Raw genomic sequence first — 24,395 nt, forward strand, 5'->3', positions numbered from 1 at the left:
GACAGCTGGTGTCCCTTCCTCGGAGCCTCATGCATGGGGGGGGGTCGGGGGCTGGGCTCGCACAGGCCTGAGCTCACACCTCACCTCGCTCACCGCTGGGGGCACTGGGCACGTCCTGACCTCTCCTGGCAGCCCCTGGTCCTCTCACTGGTCCTAGGGTCTCGTGGGGGAGGAGAGAGGGCCACTGAGGGACGCTGTGGGCCTGGGCAGGGGCAGAGTGGGCTGCGGCCAAGGGCACCTGCCGCGGCGGGGCCGTGTTCAGAGACCACCGGTGGGGAGGATTCTGGGAGCTTCTCAGGAAGCAGTCAGGCAGCAGGCCAGACCTTTGGGGCTGCAGCTGGGAAGGACTGTCCTTGCAAGATGACCTGGCTAGCTTCTAAGTGCTCCTCGGAGCCTCACGCCCATCTGTCTGGCCCCTCTCTGAGCCGGCTCTCAGTCGGCGACCTCCACCAGCTGGGGGGGGCGTGGGCAGGCGGCAGGCAGAGTGGACGTCCTCCCTCCAGGCCCCCAGCGGCCTCCGGACACTCAGGAAGACGGTGCCCGGGCTCTGACGCGCTCACGTGCCGCTTCGAGGAGCTTGGCCTCTCTGGCCTCAGTCCCTGGGCCGCGGGCCTGGCTCTGGTCGGCTTCTGACAGCCCAGTTCCGCCGGCCACCTCGGCCCCGCTGCCCTGCGGAAGCTTGGCTGGCAGGCAGAGGTCCACGGGGTCCTTGGGCCCGCGGCCCGGCCTCTGCGCCCCAGTGGCCCTTTCTCTGCAGTCCCCGTGAGCTGAGTGACATCGGGCGGTTGCCCAGGTGCCTTCCCAGCAGAGCCTCTGCATCCAGCACCGGGTCCTGCGACATCTCCCCATCTGTCCCCATCTCTCCATCGGCCCCCACACCCTGCATGCGGCTCTGATTAGAAAAGCCTCTCGGGTCCAGCTGCGGCACAACTGCCCAGGCCCCGGGCTGGCTCCAGGCCTCTCTAGCCTTCTAACAGCTGCCCTGTCCTTGTTAGGAGGCCAGCCTCCTGAAGGCCACACTGCAGCCCAGCAGATGCCCCTGTGGCTTCTACTTAGCAGAGAGGGAACCTGAGGCCCAAGGGCCACGTTCCAGTTAGAGGTGGTGGAGCGTAGTGGTTGGGTCCACGGGCTCTGGGTCCAGACCCGTACCAGACCCGTGTCCTTGGGCGGAGAGGAAGAGCCCTGCAGAAGCTGTTACTTCTCAGTTTACACACTTGTGAAATGGGGAAAGTGGTAACAGGCCCCGCCTTGGAGGGCTGTTATAAATGATACAGCAGGTGCCTGGCGGAACTGTACCTGGTGTGTAGTAAATGCTCAATAAACATTAGCTGCTTTTATTACTATTAGTTGCAGGACCGGGTAGAAAATTTATGTCTCAATCCAAAGCCCACACCTTCAGCCATTCCTCAACTCTCCGAGGAATCAGCTCCTTATTTACGACCAACCTAATTTAATGGAGGGAGAATTTTCCAATCGGGGATTATCCAAACTCCTCCTTTTCTAGTTTGGAGGACGTGGTGGCTTGCCTGTCCCTCACCCAGAGTGGTAGGAAGGGGACAGGGAGAGGAGAAGAAGTGGACATGGGCCTGCCTGGGCGGTGGCTTGGCCCCCAGGCCCTGGGCCTCTGGGGCGGGGGGTGGAGTCCGAGTTCTTGCCTCTCCCTGTCATTCTTGGTGCCCCTCGGGTGTCTGAGTAGCTCTGATCTGGATCCCAACCTGCCCGGGCCTCCTGTGCATGGCAGCCAGTTGGCCCCCTGGAGTCTGTGGCCACTGCAGTCGCCTGGGGCTGTTAATGTAATTAGATGAGTCCAGCAGGGGGCTCATCCACTTAGGTTCCAGACGGGGGACCAGCTGGTAATTTTCTGCTCGGCAGGTGTCCTGGGGGCTGAGGGGCTGTGGCTCTGACTCTTGCTTTCAGCAACTCTGCCAGGAGGTCTAGTGACCTCAGCCGAGCAGGCTCCGTCCACTGACCAAACCTGCCCCCTGGACGGGTCACACACCCGAGCAGTGCAGGCTCTGCCCCGGGGGGTGCCCGGGCAGCCTTCTGGAAGGGGCTCCCGCCGACCAACCCCACTTTCCCACTCGCGTCCCTCAGAGAAGCAGAGGAGTGTGGTGCCTCTGTCCTGCTCAGGCCGCCGGGGACGCGGGCTCTGAGGGGGACGGGCTCTGCTCCCAGCCTGGATCCCCCCACGCCCCTGGGGGGTGCAGACTTTCTCCTTCGCCAGTCCAGAGGGGGTCTTAACACCCCAACTTCTGGGCCTGGGAATCCACTTCTTTTTCTGAACAGGAACACCAGGGCGGGAGTCCAGAGAACCAGGTTGGAGACTCAGGGTCCGTCTCTTCAGAGCGCCTAGGTTCTGGCCAGGCTCACAGATGGGGCTCACGGGGTCCCCCCCTCCCCTTTCGCCTGGGAGCCTCGTCAGCCCCAGGAGAGTTGTTTCAATGGGAAAGTTTGAGACATTGGTCACCAGGGAGCTGTCTGTGGGCCCATCACCCAAAGTCCCGCAGCTGGGGAGCTGGGAACCTAAACAGAAGGGGCCAGAGGGCTTTAGAAAGCACAGGCGTGCCCGAGGGTCGGCTCCCGGAGAGGGAGAGGGAGCAGGAGACGCAGCCCAAAGGAGGCCTCGCGTTCCAGTCACTGGTTTTCAACAAGGACGCCCAGAGGACTCGACGGGAGGGATCACATACTCAGCCAATGCACCAGACCCGGGAGGGTAAGAGCTAAAACTGCACAAACTACTAGAAGAAAAGTGCAGCAAAAGCTCCTTCGCTGGGACACTAGAAGAGCAAGGATAAGAGACAAACTAGACCACATTGAAATTAAAGCCTTTGTCCTTCAGGGGACGCCACCAAGCAAGCAAACTGAGAGCCACAGAATAACAAGAAAAAACGCAAGTAAATATCTGATGGGGGACTTGCTTCTAGATTAAAAAAAAACTTAGAACTTAATATTAAAAAGACAAGTAACCTGATTGAAAATGACCAAAAGATCTAAATCAGTATTTCTCCAAAGACGGTAGGTCAGTGCCCCAGAAAGGGACGGTGCTCTATGTTCCTGGACGTGAGGAAAACGTAGACCCAAACCACAACGAAGTAGCACTTCATATCTAAAATGATGACTTGACTTAAAAGACAGACAATAATAAGTGTTGGCAAGGATGTGGAGAAGTTGGGACCCTCCTAAGCCACTAGTGGGACTGTGAAATGGGTCAGCCGCTGTAGAAAACTGGTCACTCATTCCTCAAAGGGTTAAATGCAGATTTGCCATTTGACCTAGTAATTCTACCCTAGGTATGTAGCCTGGAGAATTGAATTCACTCAACAACTTCCACATGAATGTTTACGGCAGTGTTAGTCATGATCATGAAAAGTTGGAAACGACCCAATGTCCGACTTCCACCGATGAATGGTAAACACATGTGGTCTATCCACAGTGGAATATTATTCAGCAGTGAAAAGGAATGGGGTCCTGATCCCACACTTCAACATGGATAAGCCTTGAAAACATGAGAAGTGTGAGAAGCCAGTCACTAAAGACCACATTTTGTATCATCCACTTTATATGAGACACCCAGAACTGACGAATCCATAGAGAGAGAAAGAAGAGTCCAGGTTTCCTAAGACCAGGGGGGACAGGGACATGCAGCTGGGGAGTGACAGTTAATGGATACACCTTTTCTTTGGGGAATGATGAAAATATCCTAAAGTTGGAGGTGTGTTTCAATCCTGTGAATAGGGTGAAAGTCCCTGAATCATACGCTTTCAATGAGTCAATTATGTTATATTAGTATCTCAATAAAAACACTTTCTAAAAGTATAAGGGATGCTAAAACCCCACCCCCAATAAAAATTCAGAATATACTGAAAAACAAACAAACAAAAAACAAGAACATGCCACGTGTGTTACCATCTATTCTCTGGGGGGCGGGGCTGTGACCCCTGGCTGGGGGTTTGGAAAGATCTGGTGCAGTGTGGTGCACTCTGGCCTCAGGTTCCAAATGTCTACTGCACCCGCCAAGCTCATGTGGAAGCCTCCAGAAGAGAGAGAAGGGGCCCTGAGATGGAAGGTCTCCTCAGTGCTTATCAACGTGAGCCTGGACCCCTGCTCCAGGTGCATGGCAGGCTGGTGAGCACGCTGGGGACGTGGCAGGTGACATGCGCTTGGTTTCTTCATCTGTCAGAGGGAAACCGGGGGTAACTGCCCGTCAGGATCTTTGCAAGTTGTTTAATGAGTCAACACGGGGAGTGCTTAGCACAGTGTCTGGCTGTTAGAGGAGCAGGAGGACAGGTGGCCCGTGTCATTGGGAGCACAGAGCATGTCACTGAATCCTGTTCTGCTACATCGTGGGCTGGAATCATGTCCCCAGAAAAGCATCTGGACGTTCTGGGCCTGGACCCTGTGCGTGTGGCCTTACTTGGAAACACGGTCTTTACAGACGTGACTGAGGTGAGGTGAGGTCTTGCTGGATCACAGAGGGTCCTGATCCAGTGACAGGTGTCCTTACGGACAGGAAGTGTGGACAGAGACTCGGCCCCTCAGGGAGACGGCGATGACCACAAAGGCAGAGGCATCCACAAGCCGAGGGAGGCCAAGGACTGTCACGGCCACAGGGAGAAGGAGCAGGGTTTCAGGCTCAGGCTCCCCGGCTGCGAGACGTATTTCCCGAGTCAGGTCACCGGGTCCTGGCCATTTGTCCCCGCACCCGTGGGAGACGAACACGTTCACCAAAGTAGTTAATTCTGCGCGTCTCACCTCAAGCCACCTGCCCCGGCGGGGCGAGTCCCCCAGGTGGGTCCCCTCTGGGCCCTGGACTGGACCAGGGCCTGGCCCCGGGACACAGCTCAGGAGGGAGCTGTGGAGCCATTTGCATGAACCGGTGAGGCCCATGAGGTGACCTTGTCTGAGTGTCACCTGCTCTGAGCTGCCTCACTGACCACCTGGTTTCCAACAGCCCCACGTCCCTCTGGTTGTCCCCTGGCTGTTGGTCACCTGTCCCCCTTGTGCCCTGCCCGAGGACCCGCGTTTTCTCCTGCCTGGTTCTGGCTGCGGCCGGGGGCGGGGGCAGGGCCTGGGGGCACTGAGGGATGAGCGTGGGTTGAGGTGCCCGGGCACGAGGCGCAGGCCACGGTGGACATGGACAGAAACACGTTCCTTTCCGGAAAGGAGGTCAGCGCTGGGCTGTCCACGTCAACTAGGATTTGCAGCTGGCCCTGGCCCCCGGGGCAGGGGTAGTGGATGAGAAATAAATAGGGACTGGGGCCCAGAGACAGAGGGCGTCACCCCTGTCCCCTCCTTCCCCCCGCCATGGACAGACCCCAAAGGGCAGAGAACCCTGTTGGCCACGGGAGACCTTGGGCACCGAGTGCTCTCAGCCAGAGCCCAGTCCTCATGAGGTCCCCCTCTCGAACACCCCGTGCCTTATGCTCAGTTGACATTTGCGTGACTAAGAGCCTTTATGTCAAATGGGGGTGTCCCCTTGGCAGTCACGGTGGCTCTAGGGGCATCAGCTCTGGCTCAGGCAGACCCGATGGGACCCCCAGCTCTGTCCCTCACGTGGCTGGTCCCTTACACTCCCAGAGCCTCTGTTCCGTCACCTGTGAATCTAGGATGACCACGCCCGGGACCTGGTGCGGGTCACGTGACTGCCTGTCACCAAGCACAGGGCCAGGCAGGGCAGGTGGCAGAGAAGCACTTTCTGGGAACCACAGGAGCCACGGCTCAGCCTGGCGTGGCCGGGAGTGGAGAGGCCGCCCTCGTGACATTTAATTGATGGTCACTGTGCGCCCTTAGCCTGCTCCCCCTCCCTGCACGCCCCAGAGGCACCTGGGAGGTCCTTGCGTGACTGTCCATGGGGTGTCCAGGGCCAGCACGAGGCTCTCAAATCGGCTCACAGTTTATTGGCAGCTCACGGGAAAGCGTTTTCAGGGCTTATGCAGCACACACCCCCGGTGTCACCCAGGGCTCCCGATGTTCTTCCCCCCCACACAGTGGGCTGTCACAGGTGCGAAATGACAGTGGCCACTGCGTTTTCATCTTCACCCGGGGCCTCTGCAAGTGGCCACGGGGGCCAAGAGCCTGGCTCCTGCACCTCCCCCCGGGTGGCCCTGGGCTCGCCCAGCTCCTCCGCTGCCCTGGCCACCGCCCTGGGCACCAACCCTTGGCCTCCAGCTTGGGTGGGGCTGCCTTGTCCCACCACTGGGCGCCCCCCCTCGGCTCTTGTGGGAAATATTGTATGTGAAGGAAGAGGAGGTGGAGGCCGGAGGGGAGGACGATGTTTGAACCTTTTCTAAGCCTGGCCTTTACCTGATGGGATCACGTTCATCACAGGACATACTATGTATCAGTCACCCAGAATGCGCCAGGCCCTGGGCCCAGGACATTCTGCTGTGTGGATGACCTCACTGAGCCTCCGCTGGCCAGGCCTGGGCTCCTCTGAGCTGCCTGGGCAGGGGATCCGGGCAGCTCCTCCTCAGGCCGGCCACGGACGACCGAGAGGCCGCGCGAGACTGCGGTCAGCCCCTCTGCTGCCCCTCCCGGTCACCGCTCTGGACCTTGCTGAAGGATGAGCCCGTGGCTCTGGAGCCAGGAGCAAGTCCTTCCCCGCCCTGGGCCGCAGTCTCCTTGTCTGTGACGGGGGAGAACATACGGTCATCGTCCCCGGGTATCTGCAGGGAGTCCCTTCCAGGACGCTGTGCGGATGCTGGAATCTCCAGATGCCCAAGTCCCTTATATAAAGTGACGTTAGTATCTGCATTTAACCCGTGTGCACTCAAGTGTCATCTCTGATCACTCATGATTCCTAATACAAGGTCGCACTGCGAGGACAGCTGCTTCACCGTGTGGTTCAGGGAACGGTGACAAGAAACAGTCCTTATGTGGTCGGTGAAGACACAATTTTTAGAAAACATTTTCAGTTCACAGTTGGCTGCATCTGCGGGCGCAGAGCCCCAGGGCCACCTGACACCCAGCTGGGGCTGCACCCAGGGCCGGCGGCATGCGTGATGGGAAAGCCCTCTGGAGCAGGCCCCCTGGACGAGGGGGGCCAGGCTGCCCTGAGGACCACCCAGCAGGTTCCGGCGCCCTCTCCAGGGTCGCGCACCAGCCCCACACACCCTGGCGGAGGAGGCAGAGCGCGGGCATCGGGGCTTCTGGGGAGCCAGGGCCCACAAAGCTGTGCTCCCTGAAATATCCACTCCCCAGGCTGCCGTGAGCCAAGGCCACGACCAGAGGCCAGAGAGGCCGCCACGGCCCTGGACAGGAGCAGGCTGACGGGGATGACGGGGAGACAGTCCCCCCAGCAGGAGCTCGAGCTGGGCAAGGAGACAGGCGCCTTGTCTGTACGTACAGTGGGGAAACTGAGGCCAGGGAGGATGAGGAGCCTGAGGTCATACGGCGCAGCTGGGATTTGGACCCAAAGCAGGATGTCCCCAAATCTGTGCTAGAGAGACAAGGGAAACCCTCCTGTGTGGGATCAGGTGAGGTGGGGGCTGGAAGAGGAAGGAGAAAAAACAGGGGCCGAGTCACAGGTGGAGAGAGGGAGAGAGAGAGAGAGGGAGACAGAGAGAGGGAGAGAGAGAGGAGGTTGGTGGGGGGCCACCAAGATAGAGGCTTAGCGTCTGGCCACGGTTTCTCAGTTTGGTCCCTGGCCGGCAGCGTCAGCGCCCCGGGCCCTGTGAGGCCAGCCGCCCTGGCTGCCGGCCCTGCTGAGTCGGGGCTGCCGGTGGGCGCGGCCATCTGGACTCCAGGGTTCTGACGCGTGACGCTCACACTGGAGAACCGCTGGCTCCGATCAGGGACTCTGGCCCCTGACAGCTGGAAGGACCCAGCAGGTGACTTTCCCTCTCTGAGCCTCGGTCCCTGGGGTCATGGGGACCAGGATTCTAAATAGCAAGATGCGTGAAGCCAGAGCTCAGGCACCGTTGGGCACGTCCCAGGGAGGGACAGGGGCGTGCCAGCCCTTGCACAGGGTCCCTTGGGCACCATCAGCAGGGGCTTTCCTGCCCTGTCCGGGGGCAGCTGGGCTGGGAACGGCAGTGACCTGTGAGCAGTAGGTCAGCCAGAGGGTGACGGTGAAGGGCAGGTAGAGTCCCACCCTGGGTTTCCAGGGCCGGCCTTACCCTCTCTGGGACTCCAGGGTGGAGCCCAGGGGCTGAGTCCCTGGCCCTGCCCCTCCTGGGCCTCCTGCAGAGCCTGCTGGGCCCCTCGGCTGCCCCCTGAGTGGAATCTCGGCTGTTCCTCCCTCCCTGCTGCCTCCGTGGCCGCCACCTTAGCAGACTCCAGACCCCACGTCAGCGACAGGGAAGGAGCTGGCTCAGCCAGGAGCACACACCTGCTCCAGGGACATCAGGCCAGCTGTGCAACCTGGGCCAGCCCCCACGACCTCTCTGCGCCTCCCTCCGCATTCTCACCTAGCACATGGGGTGATAAACTCCATTGCATCAGAACTGGGAGGAAATTTGGATTCTCTGGTCCGAGTCCCACTCTGCACAGAGGCTACAGAGGGCAAGTGCCCAGCCCAGGGTGTCTTGGTGGCACAGTGGGGTGTGTGGGCCTCACAGAGGAGGCTGCTGTGGAAGACTGGCCTTGCTCGCAGGCACCATGAGCAAAGCTCACCGTGAGCGTCTGCACCGCTGGCCCAGGAATCAGGGTGCCTGGGGTCTGGCCATGATTGACCACGTTGAGTGGATGTTATGCCAGGCAGCCCCACGCCAGGATGCTCCAGATTTCCTCATCTAAGGCAGGCCAGCCTTACTCTGTACGTGGGACAACCCTGAGCCCCCTGATAACATAGGAAGGTTTTGTGATCTCTGCTGTGTGACCTTAGGCAAGTTGCTTGCTTACTCTGAGCCTCTGTTTCTGCATCTCCAAAATAAGGCTCATAACAGTAGTGACTCAGTACTCTCAGTCCTGTTAGCCACGACACATGCCAAGCACTTAGCTTAGTGGCCTCAGAAAGGCCTCTGAATCTCTCCTCTGCAAACTAGCCACAGCCCACCTGCAGGGACCCTTTCCGTCACCCTGCCACATTTTCCTCTGGTATTTATCAGAATCACTGTGCTGACCGCTCAGGAATGTGTTTTATGCCTCCTCGTTCACTGAGTACAACTCCCTAAAAGCAAGAACTTTGTCCTAGTAAAAGTCTGCGTCTTCTGGGCACCGTGTGGTGGCAAATGCCTGTAATACCAGCTACTTGGGAGGCTGAGGCAGGAGGATCCTAAGTTCAAGGCCAGCCTCAGCAACTTATGAGTCCCTGAGCACTTAGCCAGACCCTGTCCCAAAACCAAAACTGAAACAAACGGGGGACGTGGCTCAGTGGTTCAGTGCCCCTGAGTTCAATCCCTGGTACCAACAACAACAACAACAACAAAAACCCCACAAAGTTGTGCCCATCACCTGGCACATAGTAGGTGCTCAGTAATTATTTGATGAACAAGTGGTTGGGTTCATGTGTCTCTGCCTGGAGCCCTGACGGTGCAGGCTGGGCTTGGTTCCTGGCCTGGTCCCCTGGTGTGGTCCCCCAGGGCTGCACCCTGAGGACATGTTCCTGAATTAGAGGAGTGTCCAGCAAGGCCCCCTCCTCACACCCGGCTCCACCAGGGGGGAGCAGCGTCCCTCTGGAGGCCTGGCCCTTTGTGCCCTTTGTCCAGTGGTCCCAGGACAGCAGACCCGCTGCAGAGCTGAGCTGGGGTCCCAGGACGCACCTGGCCAGGGCACGGAGCTGGCCATGGGGCAGTGGCCTGGGATCACAAAGGGGGAAACTGAGGCTGGGGTGGGGTCCGCCGGCCCAGGGACGCAGTCAGCCAGGGACGGACACCAGTGTTCTGAGGAGGGTGAGGATGGACGGGAACCAGGGACCCCGACACCTAGCCCAGGGCGTTTCTAACTCATCACGTGGTCCTCGGACACCTTCAGAAGGGCCTGGGGGCAGGAGGGCGCCCGGGGTGGGCAGGACCCTCGCCCATGTCAGGTGTGCCTCGTGGCCGAGGCGCTGCCTCTGCTCCAGGAGACCCCGGTGTCCTCCCTGTGGAGCGCCCTGCACCCGGGCTTCCCTGTTCTCTCGTCCTCGGCCAGGGCAGGTGCTCCCACTGCCGCGGGCTCAGGCTCAGCACCCCCTCAACCCCGGGGTCCAGAGCCGGGTGCTCCGTGAATGGCCCCTTGGGCTGCGTCCCTCCCCCATCCTGCAGAGCCTGCAACGGCCTGCTGCCCCAACCCCTCTCTCCTCCTGTGGTCACTCGCCCACTCCTGTGTCCCAGGCAGCCGGCTGGAGCCCCCCATGGGGCACCCCCAAGGATCCGGAGCCAGGCTCAGCCTCAGGGCACCCACAGCTTGGGGTCCCAGTGCTGAGAGATGTCCCTAAGGGGGGACTTGGAGGCAGGGCCTCACGGTCACCCCTGGGCATGGCCTGGTGGCTCCCCCAGTGCTCCCAGACCTGTACAGCAGGTGTGTGGCCGGCGGTCCCCAGGATGCGCCCCTCTCCCCTCCTTCTGGGACCCCGGGGCCAGGGCCCTGCACTCACCCATGACGTTGAGGAAGATGTTGCCTGAAGCCAGGACCACCTTCTCCCTGGTGGCCCGGTCGTAGATGCCCACGTGGCACTCATAGGGACCGTTGTCTGAGATCCGGACCTCGGGTAGCCTGCGGGGAGGCAGAGGACAGGTTGAAGACCACGATCCTGGAGCCAGGAGCGGCAGTGAGGAGGCCGGGGCTGTCCCTCCTGGGGACCTGTGCTGGGCGGGGAGGACAGGCACACGTACGGAAGCCCCACTGTGTGCAGGCCCCGTGCTCTGTGCTGCGGGGGGCCAGGTGGGGACCTGTGCTGAGCTGGAGCCCCCCTGTGCCCCGGGGACCTCAGAGCAGTGGTTTCGCTGTTGGGCTGGTGACACAGGTGCTCACCGGCTCCGTGATATGCCCGGGCACGGGGTCCAGGACCCAAACCACCAGGACCCCCTTCCGCTTAGGGACTGGTTTCCCCTCCATCAACCAGAAACCGAGGTGCAGGGGGTCCTCATGGCCCCCACCCAGGTGGCTAAGAGCCAGGAGGAGTCTGTGTTCCTGCTCCACACTGCCACCGGCACCGGACCCCAGTCCTGGGGACATTCCCATCCCGAGGAGCCCCCATCATGAGCGCCCAGGAGGCTGGGAAGCCTCAGGCCCTGCACGAGGGCGTGGCAACGGGCTCTCTGAGCCCGAACCAGGGGCAGTGGGCCCCGCCTGGGGCACTCAGACTGGAGAAAACTTCTCCCAAAACTTCTCCAGACTCTTCCTCTAAGAGGCCGGAGAGTCCATGCCGTGGGCTCCGATGCACCCCCGCGACCTACACAGCCCAGCAGCCAGCAGGGGTGGGGGTGGGGGTGGGGAGTGGGTGTGGGTGGGGGAGGGGAGGGGGTGGGGAGGGGGAGGAGCGCGGCAGAGCTTCACTGGTGCCCATTGCGCTCTGGACTCGGTCCTCTTCCCGAGGTGCATGCTGCCCTCTGCTTCTCCCTTTTCTTCCAGCAATTCAGACGCGGTAGGAACGTTCTCGCTCACAGCGTGGAAGAACAGGTCCTGGATGGGATTGGCCCTCGGCTGTCCTTGGGTTCTGGATCTTTCTCGGGGGCTGCAGGTCAGATCAAGTGGACCCCCCCGGTGTGTTCCCGTCTCCTATTCTGGAAAGACCCTGAGACGGTGCGAGAAAGCCAAGTTCCAGCTCTCCCTGGCGGTCCTGACCCAGTCACCCGGGGACGCAGGCTGCCCCTCTCTGGGTTTCCCTTTTCCTGAAGTGGAGGGGACCCCTCACAGGACATTTGGAGTGGAGTACCAGGTGCCCGGGACTTCTGTAAACCAGGACGCTGTGGATGGGCACAGGGCCGTGACGTGTCCGGCGTCCTCTGCTGTCCTGTGGGCAGAGGGAGCTCCTGGCACGCGGGCCCTGGGCACTGACAGGCAGGAGCCTCGGCCTGAAGTCACTCTGGGTGGGTGACCTCCAGCAAGTCCCAGCTGTCTGGCTGCAAGTTAGAGGACTCAGTAGGACTTCCGGGGGGCCGGCCCGGGGGGCCTGTCAGGGAGCCAGGAAGGAGGCCAGCTGGGCTCGGCGCTGGGAGGCCTTCCTTCTCGGCTCTCGGGGGTCCTCCCCACCTGCCCAGCCTCCCGCCCGTCTGTTCTGCTGGGCAGGGTGACCTCGGCCTCCCCGGGAGTCGCTCGTTTTCTGTCCCCTGTCCTTGTCTTCCTGCTCCTTGTTCCTCAGGACTCACTGTCCCCCATCCCGCTGCCACCCCCACATGGGGGCTCCCAGGGCTCTCCCTGGGGGGGCAGAGGCAGCCGCGGCCCCTCCCTCCCTTGCACATTAGCATCAGCAGCGTCGACATCTGGTCCCCCACCGAGGGCTGAAGAATGGGGGAAGAACTTGGTGGAGGCGAGGCTGCCACCTCCCCCTCCCATCCTCCCACAGAAAGCACTGTGACAGTGGGAACAGCAGGGGACCGTCTCCCCTGGGGAAAGATTCTCTTTGTTTGTAACTCTGTTAGACTGAAAAAGTAAGTCTCTGGCGGCACACGGTTACTGAGTGACAGTCACCTAGAGTGACATGTTTTGGCGACACTCGCGGGTGTCTGTTAAGAAGTAACCTGCTTCAGTGACTTTCTTGGGGGAGACAGGGTTTCAGGGGCGTGTAAAGAAACAGGCTCAGGGGACCCGCGTGGCTGGCAGCTCCCAGGTGATGTCATAAGATGGTAATGACACAGTTGACACACAGGTGCATGCGTGCAGGTAACTGCCACATGGGTGACAAACGCAGATGTGCTCGTGATAGCAGCGCAGGTGACATGTTTAGGAATTGCCACACTGATGACACGCTCAGGTGACAGTAACATAAGCAATATGCTTGGGTGACACGTGTAGGTGACACGGCACAGGTGGTAGGGAAGACATCTCGGGGGACACCTGGACTGACGCTTGAGGAACAGACCCTTCCCCAACACTATTTCTGCAGCCCCCCCACCCCGCCCCTCCCGTGGGGCTCTCTGGCTCCAGAATGGCCCTGCCCGCCAACACCCAAGTCACACCCCGGCGCTTTCTGGTTTCCACACTCCCCAGATACAGTCGGCCACCAAGTCCTGGTGCTCTGCCTCCTAAAAAATCCCACCTGCCACCCCTTTTCTCCCCTGCACAGGGGACCCCCTCTATCCCCCCTGAGCCAGTCACCTGGTGGAAAGGGATCTTTTCAAATGTACAGGGGATCGGTGGGCTCCTGACCCAAGTGGCTCCAAGGCTTCTTCTGCTCTTGATAAAGGCCAGCCGCCCACAGCCCTGGCACAGCAGCCCCAGGCCCCTCCCTGGGCCGCCTCCCCTGCCCCAGGCTCAGAGGCCCTCCCTCTGTCCAGCCTGCCCTCTGCCGAGCTCCCCTTCTGTGAAGACAACGCTTTGATTTTGGATAGTCCTGGGATTAGGGGAGAGTCGCAAGTCATGCCGGGCCTGTTCTGTCCACCCAGAGCCACCTTGGTGTCCAGGCAGCCCCCTCCCGCGGCAGCAGATCTAGGCCTCCTGGATCTCAGCCAGGTCTGGGCTTTGATCTGGGCCCATCCGCCTCTTCTCAGCGCCTCGCCTCGTGCAAATCCGAGATCCCGCCTTCCCTGTCTTCCTCCTAAGTGGATTAAGTGGCCAGAGTCTCCTTCCCAGGCTGAGTGGCATTGATCTGCATGCTGGCTGCAAGGCCTTCCGCAGGCGGCAGGGACCCCAGGGGGTGGGAGGCGGCCCCCTCTCCTCCGCGATGGGCTGAGATCAATACACTATTAATAACTGCAAAGGTTTCTGGAGAGATCGGCGTAATGCAGTTTAGCGGCTGGGGTTTACCAACACTGGCGGCGTCTCGGAAGGGCGAGTAATTGTGTTTTTGAAAAGCTGGACACAGGAAGAGCGGGGGCCCGTTGGCTGTCCCCGCTGGCCTGTGTGTCTGCCCAGGTGAGGCCATGCCAAGGCCAGCCGAGGTGTGCGGGCCTGGGGGCGGGACCGGGGGCCATCCTCATGCCCTTGTACACCACGCCTGGGGCTGAGCCAGGGAGAGGCCGGAGGGACAGAGGGCGCAGGATCGGCCGTGGCCTGTGTGCCTTCGCCCGGGCCGTTGGCTTGCTCGGGACCTCTTCCCCTTCTTGTCCAAGTGGGGAGCCTCCAGCCATCTTTCTAAGCAGTAGCTCAGTGCGGTGGGTACAGGCGCAGACTGATCCATAATGCCTCCCACCCCAGACCCAGTCCTGCTTTGTGACCCCGAGAAAAATCACATCCCAGTGTGAGACGCGCCACGGGGGGGCCTGTTGGGAAGAGGAGAGGGGAAGTCCAGGGCGTGGCTCAGCCCGTGGCGTAGGTGACCCTGGCCACAGAGCTCTGTGGGTGCCACATTGGGGCCCCCTCCACCAGGCAGGCTGCCCTGATTGCTCTGCCCTCTGTGTGCAGAGCTCATCCCGGCTGTGCCCACATCTGTCTGGAAGCGCCTACCTGCACCTTCCAGGCTGCGGTGGGATCCACTCTCCCAGGCCGGGAGCTCCCCAGGGGAGAGCTTGGCCCTGTGGCGGGATCCAGGGGCGCCTGCAGTGAGAGGAGTCCTGGAAACCCCTGGGCCAGCACTGGGAGCCCTGGCCCTGGACTCCTCCCATCACTGGGAATCTGGAGAGTCGGCCTTCACCTTCTGCCGAGAACCCATGCAAAATTAATGCCCATGCAAAAGCCCTCGGAGCCACGCTGGCGGCTGTGGGCGCCCGCCATCTCCTCCCCCACATCACTGGCCCGGCATCTGGCCAGCTCGTCAATGGGACGAGGCCCTTTGGCTCCTCTGAGCTTCTGTTTCTCCATCTGATAAACGGGTGCAATACTAACTGTCCTGTGCGGATCTCAGCGAGCCCTGCCCACTGCCCGCTGGGCATGCTGGGCTGCGTTCCGGGCACCCCATGGTTGGTTGCTACAGCACGACCACGGCAACAGGGCGCATCCCCACGGTACAGACGAGGAAACTGAGGGACAGGGAAAGGAGGTAACAGCCGAGGTCGCAGAGAGAGGAGGTGGGTGCCCAGATTTGAACCCACGCCTGACGGGTGCCGACGCTGGAACGTTCTCTGCCCTCCCCAGGCGTTGCCCCGGCCCCTCCTCTGCCAGCAAATCCGTGTGGCTCTCTGGCATCTGCCTGCGGGCCTGCGCCTGCCCCTCTCCTCCTGCCTTTGGGAAGAGTCCTGATCCTCTGGGATGCGCTGCAGGGCTTGGGAACCAGGTAGAGCCCTGGGAAGGTGGGAAAGTTATGCTGGGAATCGAAAGATCCAGTATTTGACTTTTGCTGTGACCCAATGCCTGTGGGACTGAGCCTGGCCCGTGGCGGGGGGCCCGCCGTACCTCCCCCCACCCCACTGATTCTATTTTTTAAATCAATCATAAGCGCCAGCCACACACCAGGCACTGATTTCGACGCTGAGCACACCGTGAGGAGAGACAGTCGAGCTTTATGTTGAATGGCAGCACCACGGAGTGGTCTTTCCTATCACCATTAATTACCTGACCAGGATCCAGGTCATCGTGACGTAGGTCACTCTCATTTGCTGGATCTTGGGGGTAGCTTTCTGCAACACTAACGTCTCCTGGGATCTCCTTCTTTTCTTGCTTTGTTTTAAAGTTTGCTTACAGTTTGTTGCAGTATAACTGACGACACAATACACTGTGCATATCTAACATTTACACATTTGATGAGTTTCAACATATTGGAACCATTGCCTCAATCAAGATAAGGAATACCTCCTCCTCCCCAGAAGCCTCCTCCTGCCCTTTTGTAATGCACCCCCCGCCCTTTCTGATCTGCTTTCTGACACTAGAATCATGTTTCCCGGGATGTTATATGAATTGTATCATATAGTGCATGCAATTCTTTGTTTGGATTCTGTGCTCCATTACTGTAACAAAATGCCTGAGATAATCACTTTTTTAAAAGGGAAAGGTTTATTTTGGCTGTCTCAGAGGTGTCACCCCATGGTTGGTTGGCCCCGTTGCTTTGGGGCCTGTGTCCAGGGAAGCAGGTGGCCGAGCAAAGTGGCTTACCTAGTGGTGGCCATGGACAGAAAGAAGAAGGGTCTGGAGTCCCACTATCCCCATCAAAGTTTGCCCCAGTGGATGACCTAAGATCCCCCCCCCAAGCCCACTTCCTCTAGTTCCCACCACCTCCCAACAGGGCCAAGCTGGGGACCAGGCCTTCACCACACAGACCTCTGGGGGACGTGCAAGGCCTGAGCTGGGTCAGCTCTTCCCCTCGGTGGTGGCTGGGCATTCAGAGACGCGGGGGCCTTTGTGGATGGTTTGCTGAGGCCCTCCTGCTGGGTCTCGCTGCTCATTCACCCACCGATGGGCACGTGGGCTGCTCTCAGCGTGGGTCACTACAAACACAGCTGCCACCCGCTGCCCCATGTGGACCCCAGCTTTCAAGTCCCTTGGAGAGTGGCGTGGCTGGTGTCTGACGCTGCGGGCTGTTTTCTAAAGTGACTTCCCAGGGCCTGTGGGCCTCCTCTGACTCCGGCTCCCCCAGGGCTGCCCTCCAGGGCCAGCCCAGTGGGAAAGGGCTCAGGGCCCGGCTGTCGCCATGAGAAATAAAGAAGCAGGCTCTGGAGAGGGAGCTACGTTTCCGTCCCCCATTCCCGCCTCTGTTCCCTCCAGAGCCTCCGTCTCTGTCTCGGTTCCTGCCACCAGTTCCCTGTGAGACCCCCCCGCCCCCAGGCTGCCCTGTCCCATCCCGCCACCAGAGTGACCCAGCAGCGGCCATGAGGATCCAGCCTGTCCTCTTCCATTCACCCAAGGAGCCAATCCAAGCCGTGCGACTGCGAGTCAGACCTGGCCCCGGTCCAGGAAGGAGGAAGAAAGGGACAGATGGAGGGTGGAGAATGGCGGGTGGCCGGCAGCTCTTGCCAAAATCCAGCGACCGAATGCGGAGGCTCTTCAGGCCCCGACTTGTATCCTCCACCCTATTTAAAAGGCATTTTGTAATCCAAACGTCTTCATTTATACCCAGCGTCCCTCATTCTGGGCGAGCAGAGAGGCTTCAGGTGGAGATGGGTCCTTTGAGGCTCGGCTTTAATGAAGAGATGAGAGAGACTTTTCATTTGTTTAACTATTGTTCTCATGGCAACCGGCTCCAGGGCCCAGAAGGGCTCCTCTTGCAAGTAGGTTAGCCCCGCCCCCGCCATCCTATTAGCCCAGCGCCGCCCTCCCCCCTCCCCCGCTGGAAGGATCCCAAGTGTGAAGTCAGGAAACTGCTCCTGCCTCGACCCGCCCCCCCCACTGGCTGCCCCCTCCCCGTGTCCCATTTCTCCCTCCCGGGAACCTGCTCCTCTCCAAGTGCCCGTCGCGTCCTCAGATGCGGGGGCAGCATTTGAGCAGCCTGCAGCCTCCGCAGAGCCGTGAGGCTCAGTAATAAAAATGGCCGTAAAGCCTCTGGCTGGGGTGTCTGCTAATAAGACATTTGGAAAAGGTTTGCTGCTCTGTGGAAAAGGAGGGTGCCGATGTCTCTGCTCCCCACCCTTGGCCCCGTGCCACCCGCAGAGCCCGGCTGGGGTGGGAGTCATCCAGCTGTGCCTGCCTGGTCCAGTGGCCCAGACACGTCCCCTTGGGCCAGCCCTGGCTGCCCCCTGTCCCCGGCTGTCCTCCTGGATTCACACCCTGGGTGACCGTGCAAGCCCCCAGGACTGGGGAATGGAATGGCCTCTGGTGGCAGCAAATATGCTACTGGCAGGCCTGGTAGGACAGATGGACAGGCGCAGGACAGGCCACCCCAGGCCTTTTGTTGGGGTGCGGTCCTCCACAGGAGACCCCAGGGGCAGGCGGGATACTCCTGGGAATCACCTGGGGAGCCCATAGGTCTGGGCGGAGCCTGAGGGTTTCCCACACGGAGCTGCTTTGGTTGGGAGTGATTGACAGGCGCCCGACGGGGGCCTGGTGGATACTGTCAAGTGGAAATGATTTGAGGGTCAACTTTAGAGCCCCGGTGGGTCCTTTCCTCCACCAGGGGCTGCCACAAAATTGGTGGGAGACAAGCAGAGACCTCTACCAGGACCCTCTGCCGTCACTAAATGCTGAGCCTCGTCCTCTGCCTTTGGGGACCGGCCCTGGCATCTCTCCTGGCCTGTTGGACGGGGTCCACGTTAAAGCCCAGACTCCAGAGGGGGCCGAGACGGCCCACCTCGTCTGACTTGGTGTGGACTTGTCCAAAGCCATCTCCAGGGTGACATCCCTGGGCCACCTGCCTGTGAGGATGGAGGTTCAACTCCAAGGACACAGGGACAGATACGAAACTTTACGGAGGCTGCGGGGGTGGAGTCGTGGGCACAGCGCCAGGCAGAGAGGCAGGTGGACAGCAAAGTGTCCCTTGTGGGGAGGGACACTTTATGGGCACAGGGGGGACACCGAGAAGCTTCCTTCCTTTAATATCCACCCTCTGGTGGCGCCTGGTTCCCTTACCAGGGTGACCTGCTGGTCCTGGGTCCTGGTTGTCAGTTTTAGCCCCGAGAGTTCCATGTCCCAGGAAGTCCCAGCCCCGGGCAGATCAGGATGGCTCGTTACCCTACGTTCAGCAAGTGAGACCCGAAAGGGACAGGAGTGACTTGCCCACGGCCAGGGGCCGTCCGTGGCAGACCCAGGGAGGGGAGGCTGCTTCCGGGCCAGGCGTCCATCCCAAGCTCGGGAAATGGGAGGAAAGCAAGCCCCACAGGTGACTGGAGGTCGGTGGCCTGGCGATGGCTCAGGAGCCCTGCACAGAGGCCGTGGGTGGGCAGTAGGTGTGCGGCACCCACAGCCGTCTGACTTGGTGGGCCCAGGGCTCCAGGAGCCAGGGGGATCCCCTGCCCTTTTCCCACCCAGAGCTGAAGAGCTTGGGTTCGACTCCCCAGCTCCTGGGGAGGCTTGGCCAGGGGCTCCGGAGCAGCCTGTTTTCCCCAGGGCCTTTAGGAAGCCATCAGTGTGACCGTCACCCCCTTTCCACCTGAAAGTGGCTTCCTTCATGAAACTGCCCCAGGGGTACGAAACGTCGGTGTCATCTAATCAAAGGCAGTGCCAGCCCCCTCTGTCCCCTCCTTCTGAACACCCTTCACCCCCAGGGAGGCTCAGGGACCCATCCCAGGCCCTGCCCTGCACTTCAGGAGACCCGCGGGTCCAGTCTCCACCTTGAGAGGGGCCCCCTGTGCTGGGCGGGCAGGAACCGGGCTCCGGACCCCCTCGGGCCTCCAGGAAGCCACGCGCCGACTCCCAGACCCCGGCCGCTGTGTCCTGGCCATAGGAGACCTTGGCCTGAGGCCTGGGCCAGGGAGGAGGCCACCTGGAAGCCCCAGCTTCTTGGGGAGGGTGCCCTGGAGATGCCCCCTGCGGCTCATCAGCGGGCACCTGGCCAGGGCCCGTTTTCAGTGTGGGGATCTGCCGCTCAGAAAAGCCAAAGAGCCCAGCTTGGGGTTCCCAAGGCCAGGAGGCTAGTGACGGGGACCTGGGTGATGACGGTTTGGGGTGGCTGGGCCCCGCGCCTCTGGCCCTCCCTCCTGCTCCCTGCCCCTCCGGCCCAGGCCTCTCCTTCCAGCCTCTCGCGGCTGCCATGGAAACCACTCCCTCCCGGCCTGGCGGATCCCCTGAGCCCTCACCGCAGGCCGCTCACCCCGTGGGGTCTCCTTCGCCCTCTTCTTCCCTGGATGCCCTCCTGGCCCCGTGGGCACAGGGCATGGCCCACGTGGACCTTAGAAAAAGACTCTGGGCAGAGGGTGGTCAGGTGGAGGAGCTGGCAGGGACCAGGCGGGAGGGCTGAGGGCGCGGGCGGCGGGCTCCCTCCTTCCCCTTGAGCCGGCTCCGTCCTCTGCAGGAATCTCCCTTCCTCCCCGCTCTGGGATGGCAGGTGAGGCGCAAGGCCAGCCCTTGGAGGCAGCCTGCGGGCAGCTGGAGAGGCCCTGGAGGGAGCAGCCTGCCCCGGCTCCCGGCCTCCTCCTCCAGTTACCCTCCTCTCCTCCAGTGAACCTGGCCAGGCCCTTGCTGTGTGCAAGGGTCTCGTGCGGGACCCTGGGCCACTCGGCTCGGCCTCCGCCTCACCACGGGTACTTTTTGTTTGTTTGTTTAATTTTCTGACAAGTTCTCACTAAGTTGATGAGGCTGGCCTCAAACTTGGAATCCTCCTGCCTCAGCCTCCTGAGTCGCTGGAATTGCGGGCCTGTGTCACACGCCAGCCAGGAGACACTTCAGAACGGATGTCATTCAACCCTCACCAAATACCCTCTACCACGCGAATAATCAAAGTGGCCGATGCCCTTCCCCCGGGAGCCAGATATCCCCAGCTTCAAGTGCCAGAGTGAGTGGCTAAGGACAGGTTATCTAAGGCCCGTGCCTCAGTTTCCCCACCTGTCAACAAGGTTGTCACTTCATCCGGAAAACCCCATGACACAGGCCGTGGTGCTGCCCCGAGTGAGGTGACGGAGGCCCAGGAATGCTCTTTGTGACTGTTGGCCCAGGTCACTTGGGGCACAGCTGGGCCTCACCCTGACACTGGTCCGGGTCCGTGCCTGCTCTGGTCTCACTGTTAGGGACCCTGCAAGATTCAGATGGGGGCCCCTGGCCACTGTGCAGGCTCGCGGAGCCTGTGGGGGCCGCCAGAGGGGACCTGGCCCTTATCCAAGAGCCCCCAGAGGGGCCTCACGGCCTCCACCTCGGGAGGGCCAAGCACTTCCTGACCCACTGAGGAAGACGGGGCTCGGGCAGGAGGCAGGTCCCCACCAGGCAGAGAAACCGCTGTGACCTTGACGTCCCAGGACCCAGAACGCGGCCAGGGGAGCCTGCTGTCCCTCGCGGCCTGGCGTGTGGTCTTCTTTCGAGGCCCTTACGCACTAGGACGAGGCCCTCGCCCAGGCCCATGCTTTTGGGGGTGGGTGGGCGTGGGAGTGGCCCTGGCACCTGCGAGGTCCCTCCACGGGTCAGTGCAGAACGGAAACACTGCTTTGAACTGGAAAGAGTGGCAGGGGACGAGCGGACGGAGGCGGGGCGCTGAGATCTTGGTGGCAAGGACCCGGCTCTGGGCCTCCCACCAGCCACAGGAGCCCGGGGCCCGGGGCAGGGTCCCCTTTGTCTACAGGAGCCACATTTTCCCTGGAAGCAAAGTCCAGGAAGAATCTGTCGTGTGTGTCCTCCTGATGGGACACCCAAGCACCCAGAGGCCAGACTGCGCACTCACAGTTGGAGGAAAGGATCAGAAAGGCTCAAAGAGGTGGCTCTTGACCCCTAGAAAGCAGACGGCTGGCCACGCTCCGCGGTTCAGAGATGCCCCGTCTGCCAAGGGCTGAGCCGGCCTGGCCCACCGTGTGGCTGGCCACCAGCCCAGCTTCCTGCAGGGAGAGAGTCGGGGTGAAATGGCTTCCAGCCCAGGACGGTCTATCATTGAGTCCTGCGATCGCCGGGGGAGATCAGAAAGACAGACCTTATTCCACAGATTAGGAAACTGAGGCCCAGGGAGGCCAAGCAATTTGTCCGAGGTCACACAGAGAAGGCCTAGGGCTGGAGCTTAGGCCCGTGGGGCCTTTGGGGCCCATCAAGAGGATGCATCAGCTGAGAGCGGCTGGAGACCTCTCTCCTTTGCGATGACCCCGGGGACAGCCGCAGCGCAGGACCAATTAGAACGGTCAGGGTAGAGCAGAGCTTCCCTCCCTCCTCGTGCCAAGCCGCGGCTGGGCCTGGGGACCTGCAGGCCAGTTCCTGGGTGACCCGGGGCCGAACCCGACTCCCGCTGCCTCATCAAAGCCGAGCTAAAAACAGCTGCACTTTGGCAGCGGAAATGGGAAGCTCCCGGCTCCCTCTTAAGGCTCTTAAACAGGTCAACCCACCCCAAACCCGAGCCTTCAATCTAGGTTCGCTCAAAAAGTAGGGCAGGCTGATTAGGTCTCCCCGTCCGGAGCTACGTGGGGCTGGCGGCCGGGAAAGGCAGGCCAGGGCGCCCAGGGCCACCGCGGAGAGGAGCCAGGAACCAGCCTCTCCCAGCAGGCTCTTTGTCAAAACAAAATTAAAATGCCTGGACGCCTGCTGGCCCCGAGTCCCGTCCAAGGTAATAGGTATTTATCTTAGCCTGCTCGGCTCTGGGCTCCCTGCCACGGGGATCCGGAAACTGGAGGGAGGGCGCTTCCTAACCTGGCTCTCACACTCGGCACAGGGCCCGGCGCTTAGAGGAGAAGGCGGCTCTGCTCGCTCTTCATTCATTCCTTGGATACATTTTTTACTGAGCACCTACTATGTGCCAGGACCGGTCCTAGGTCCTGCAGACGTGAACCGTGGTGGAGCCCACATGCTGGCCGAGGGAGACCGAGGGAGCTTTAAAAAACGCAGCGAGTCCGTGAGGACAGGCATGTTTAGGAAACGAAGACTCGACGGGGCCGGAGAGGACCAGGTGGAGGCCGGTGCTTAGATCTTAGATCAGTGTCTGGGAAAGGCTTCGGGGAGGAGGCAGCACTGGACCATGACCAGAAGAGGGGAGGGAGGTGGCCGTGGGACCCCGGGTGAGGAATGGACGCACGCCACTAGGCACACGGACACCATCATATTGACAGCCGGGGGACAACTTTAGAAGACGAAGGACAGTCTACCCAGGAAGTAACAGAAGCCGAGAGGCCGAGACAAAGTCAAGCCCCGTCCCCAGCCTGTGAGGAGCGGACGCTCCCGGCTGCGGGTCCTCGTTCTTTAAAGACGCAGGCTGAGCAATCCCAGCCCCCAAGTCGGGAATCTGAGAGGCGCAGGAGTCTGAGACTTTTTGAGCATCAATATGACATCAGGAGAGGAGAGTCCCACATGTGAAACCTCGTTTCACGCACGAAATTATTAAAAACATCGCATCAAGTTACCCTCGGGCGACGTGCCTAAGTGTGTCTGAAACATAAATGAGATTCCTCCCCAGACGAGGGTCCCATCCTCAAGATCACTCATGTATATGCAAATATCCCAGGCTCTGAAAAAGTCGGGGATCTGGAGCAGCTGTGGTCCCCAGGGTTTCAGAGGACAGCTACTCAACCTGTGGTTACCCAGAGAGTTAGCGGGCCACCTGGCTGGCGCGAGTAAAGAAGGTATTTCCCAGCAACCCTTGCAGCAGGAGGGCCGTGTGATGAAGTCCTGGCGGAGGGGCTGTAAGTCGGGTACCGGGTACAACTTCCTGAAGGCTCTCTAAAGGAGGGAGTGTGGCCTGCTTCCCGTTTTCCTTCTGTTGGCTGGGATGTCACCTACAGGCAGGTGCTGCTGCAGCCTTCTTAGACTTGGAGGAAAGCTTGAAAATAAAGGACATCATGAGGGAAGAAGCCGGGGTCCCTGACTCCGTGGAGTCCTGGGTGGCTTGGACGGGCCATCTGGGTCTCTCAGCAGAGAGGAGAGCACATTTTTGTCTCGTTTAAGACACAAGTGTTTTGGATTTCTGTTGCCTATAGTGCAAACGAGTCCCGGCCGTGGGGAATGCAGATACCACTCTCTGGCTTAAATCCAGAGACTATTTATGGTTGTTTTTTATTATATTCTGGGAATAACCAGAAAGAAAAATAAAGTCACATCTTCAGCTTTTTAAAGAGAAGCCGACACAATATGGATGGGTACGTGAATGCTCTTGATTTTCAAAAATTTGTCATTGATTTAACAGAAAACTGATTTTTAAGAATTCTTTATATATGTATGACTTTATTTTATTTATTTTTATGTGCTGCTGAGGATCGAACCCAGGGCCTTGCACGTACGAGGTGAGCGCTCTACTGCTGAGCCACAGCCCCAACCTCAGAAAACTGATTTTTAATTTAAAAAAATTAAATGTGGGTCAAACGGAGCTTGTTGACCGGCCTGTGAGCCCGTGGCTTGTGAGTGAGGCCCGGGGGGAGGACAGCCAGGAGAGGCCGGGCCATCTGGGGCTCAGAATTGATCCTGCCGTGGAAGAGCTGGGCGCCGGTGGTCACCTCCAGGTGCAAGGTCCCATCCTAAGTCCCCGTGGGTTCAAACTCCTGGGACAAGCCTGTGGCTTCTCACCAAAGCCAGAGAAACCGTCCCCGCAAAACACACGCACACACACGCACACACAGGCACACACAGGCACACACGCACGCCCACATTTGCATGCTCATGCACACACACCCAGCACATCGTGCACACTTCCTTGCCCCGACGGCGGAGACGGGCTGGGGAGTGAGCAGCGGCTTGGCAGGCCGGGGCCTTGGAAGGCTCACGTCACCATCAACCCAAGCCGCCACCATCTGTTCCTTCTGCTGACTGCCAGCGTGAGGAGATGTGTCCGGGTGGTGCTGGGGGTGAGGAGAGGGAAGGGAGCACCATCTGTCGCCCCTGTGAGTTTGGGAGGGTCTCGGTGCCCTCCCTGGTTCCCAGTGATGCCGCCCAGAAAATGCCCTGGGGTGGTGTGGCTCGAT

At 60.4% G+C, this 24,395-nt stretch overlaps 1 protein-coding gene across 2 annotated transcripts in view; it reads right to left on the reverse strand.

Annotated features, from left to right (window-relative positions):
• Window positions 1–24,395, reverse strand: part of Igsf21 (immunoglobin superfamily member 21) — a 180,155-nt gene that overhangs the window by 22,188 nt on the left and 133,572 nt on the right. For both annotated transcript variants that reach the window (XM_058571116.1, XM_046468405.1), the window contains exon 4: window positions 10,517–10,635. In XM_058571116.1, coding sequence (XP_058427099.1) covers window positions 10,517–10,635 — 119 coding nt within the window. The remainder of the gene's footprint in view (window positions 1–10,516; window positions 10,636–24,395) is intronic.

The sequence above is a fragment of the Marmota monax genome, unplaced genomic scaffold (assembly GCF_021218885.2).
Source record: "Marmota monax isolate L192 unplaced genomic scaffold, Marmota_monax_Labrador192_F-V1.1 WCK01_AAM20220418_F8-fsc00008, whole genome shotgun sequence".
Classification (NCBI taxonomy): Eukaryota; Metazoa; Chordata; class Mammalia; order Rodentia; family Sciuridae; genus Marmota; species Marmota monax.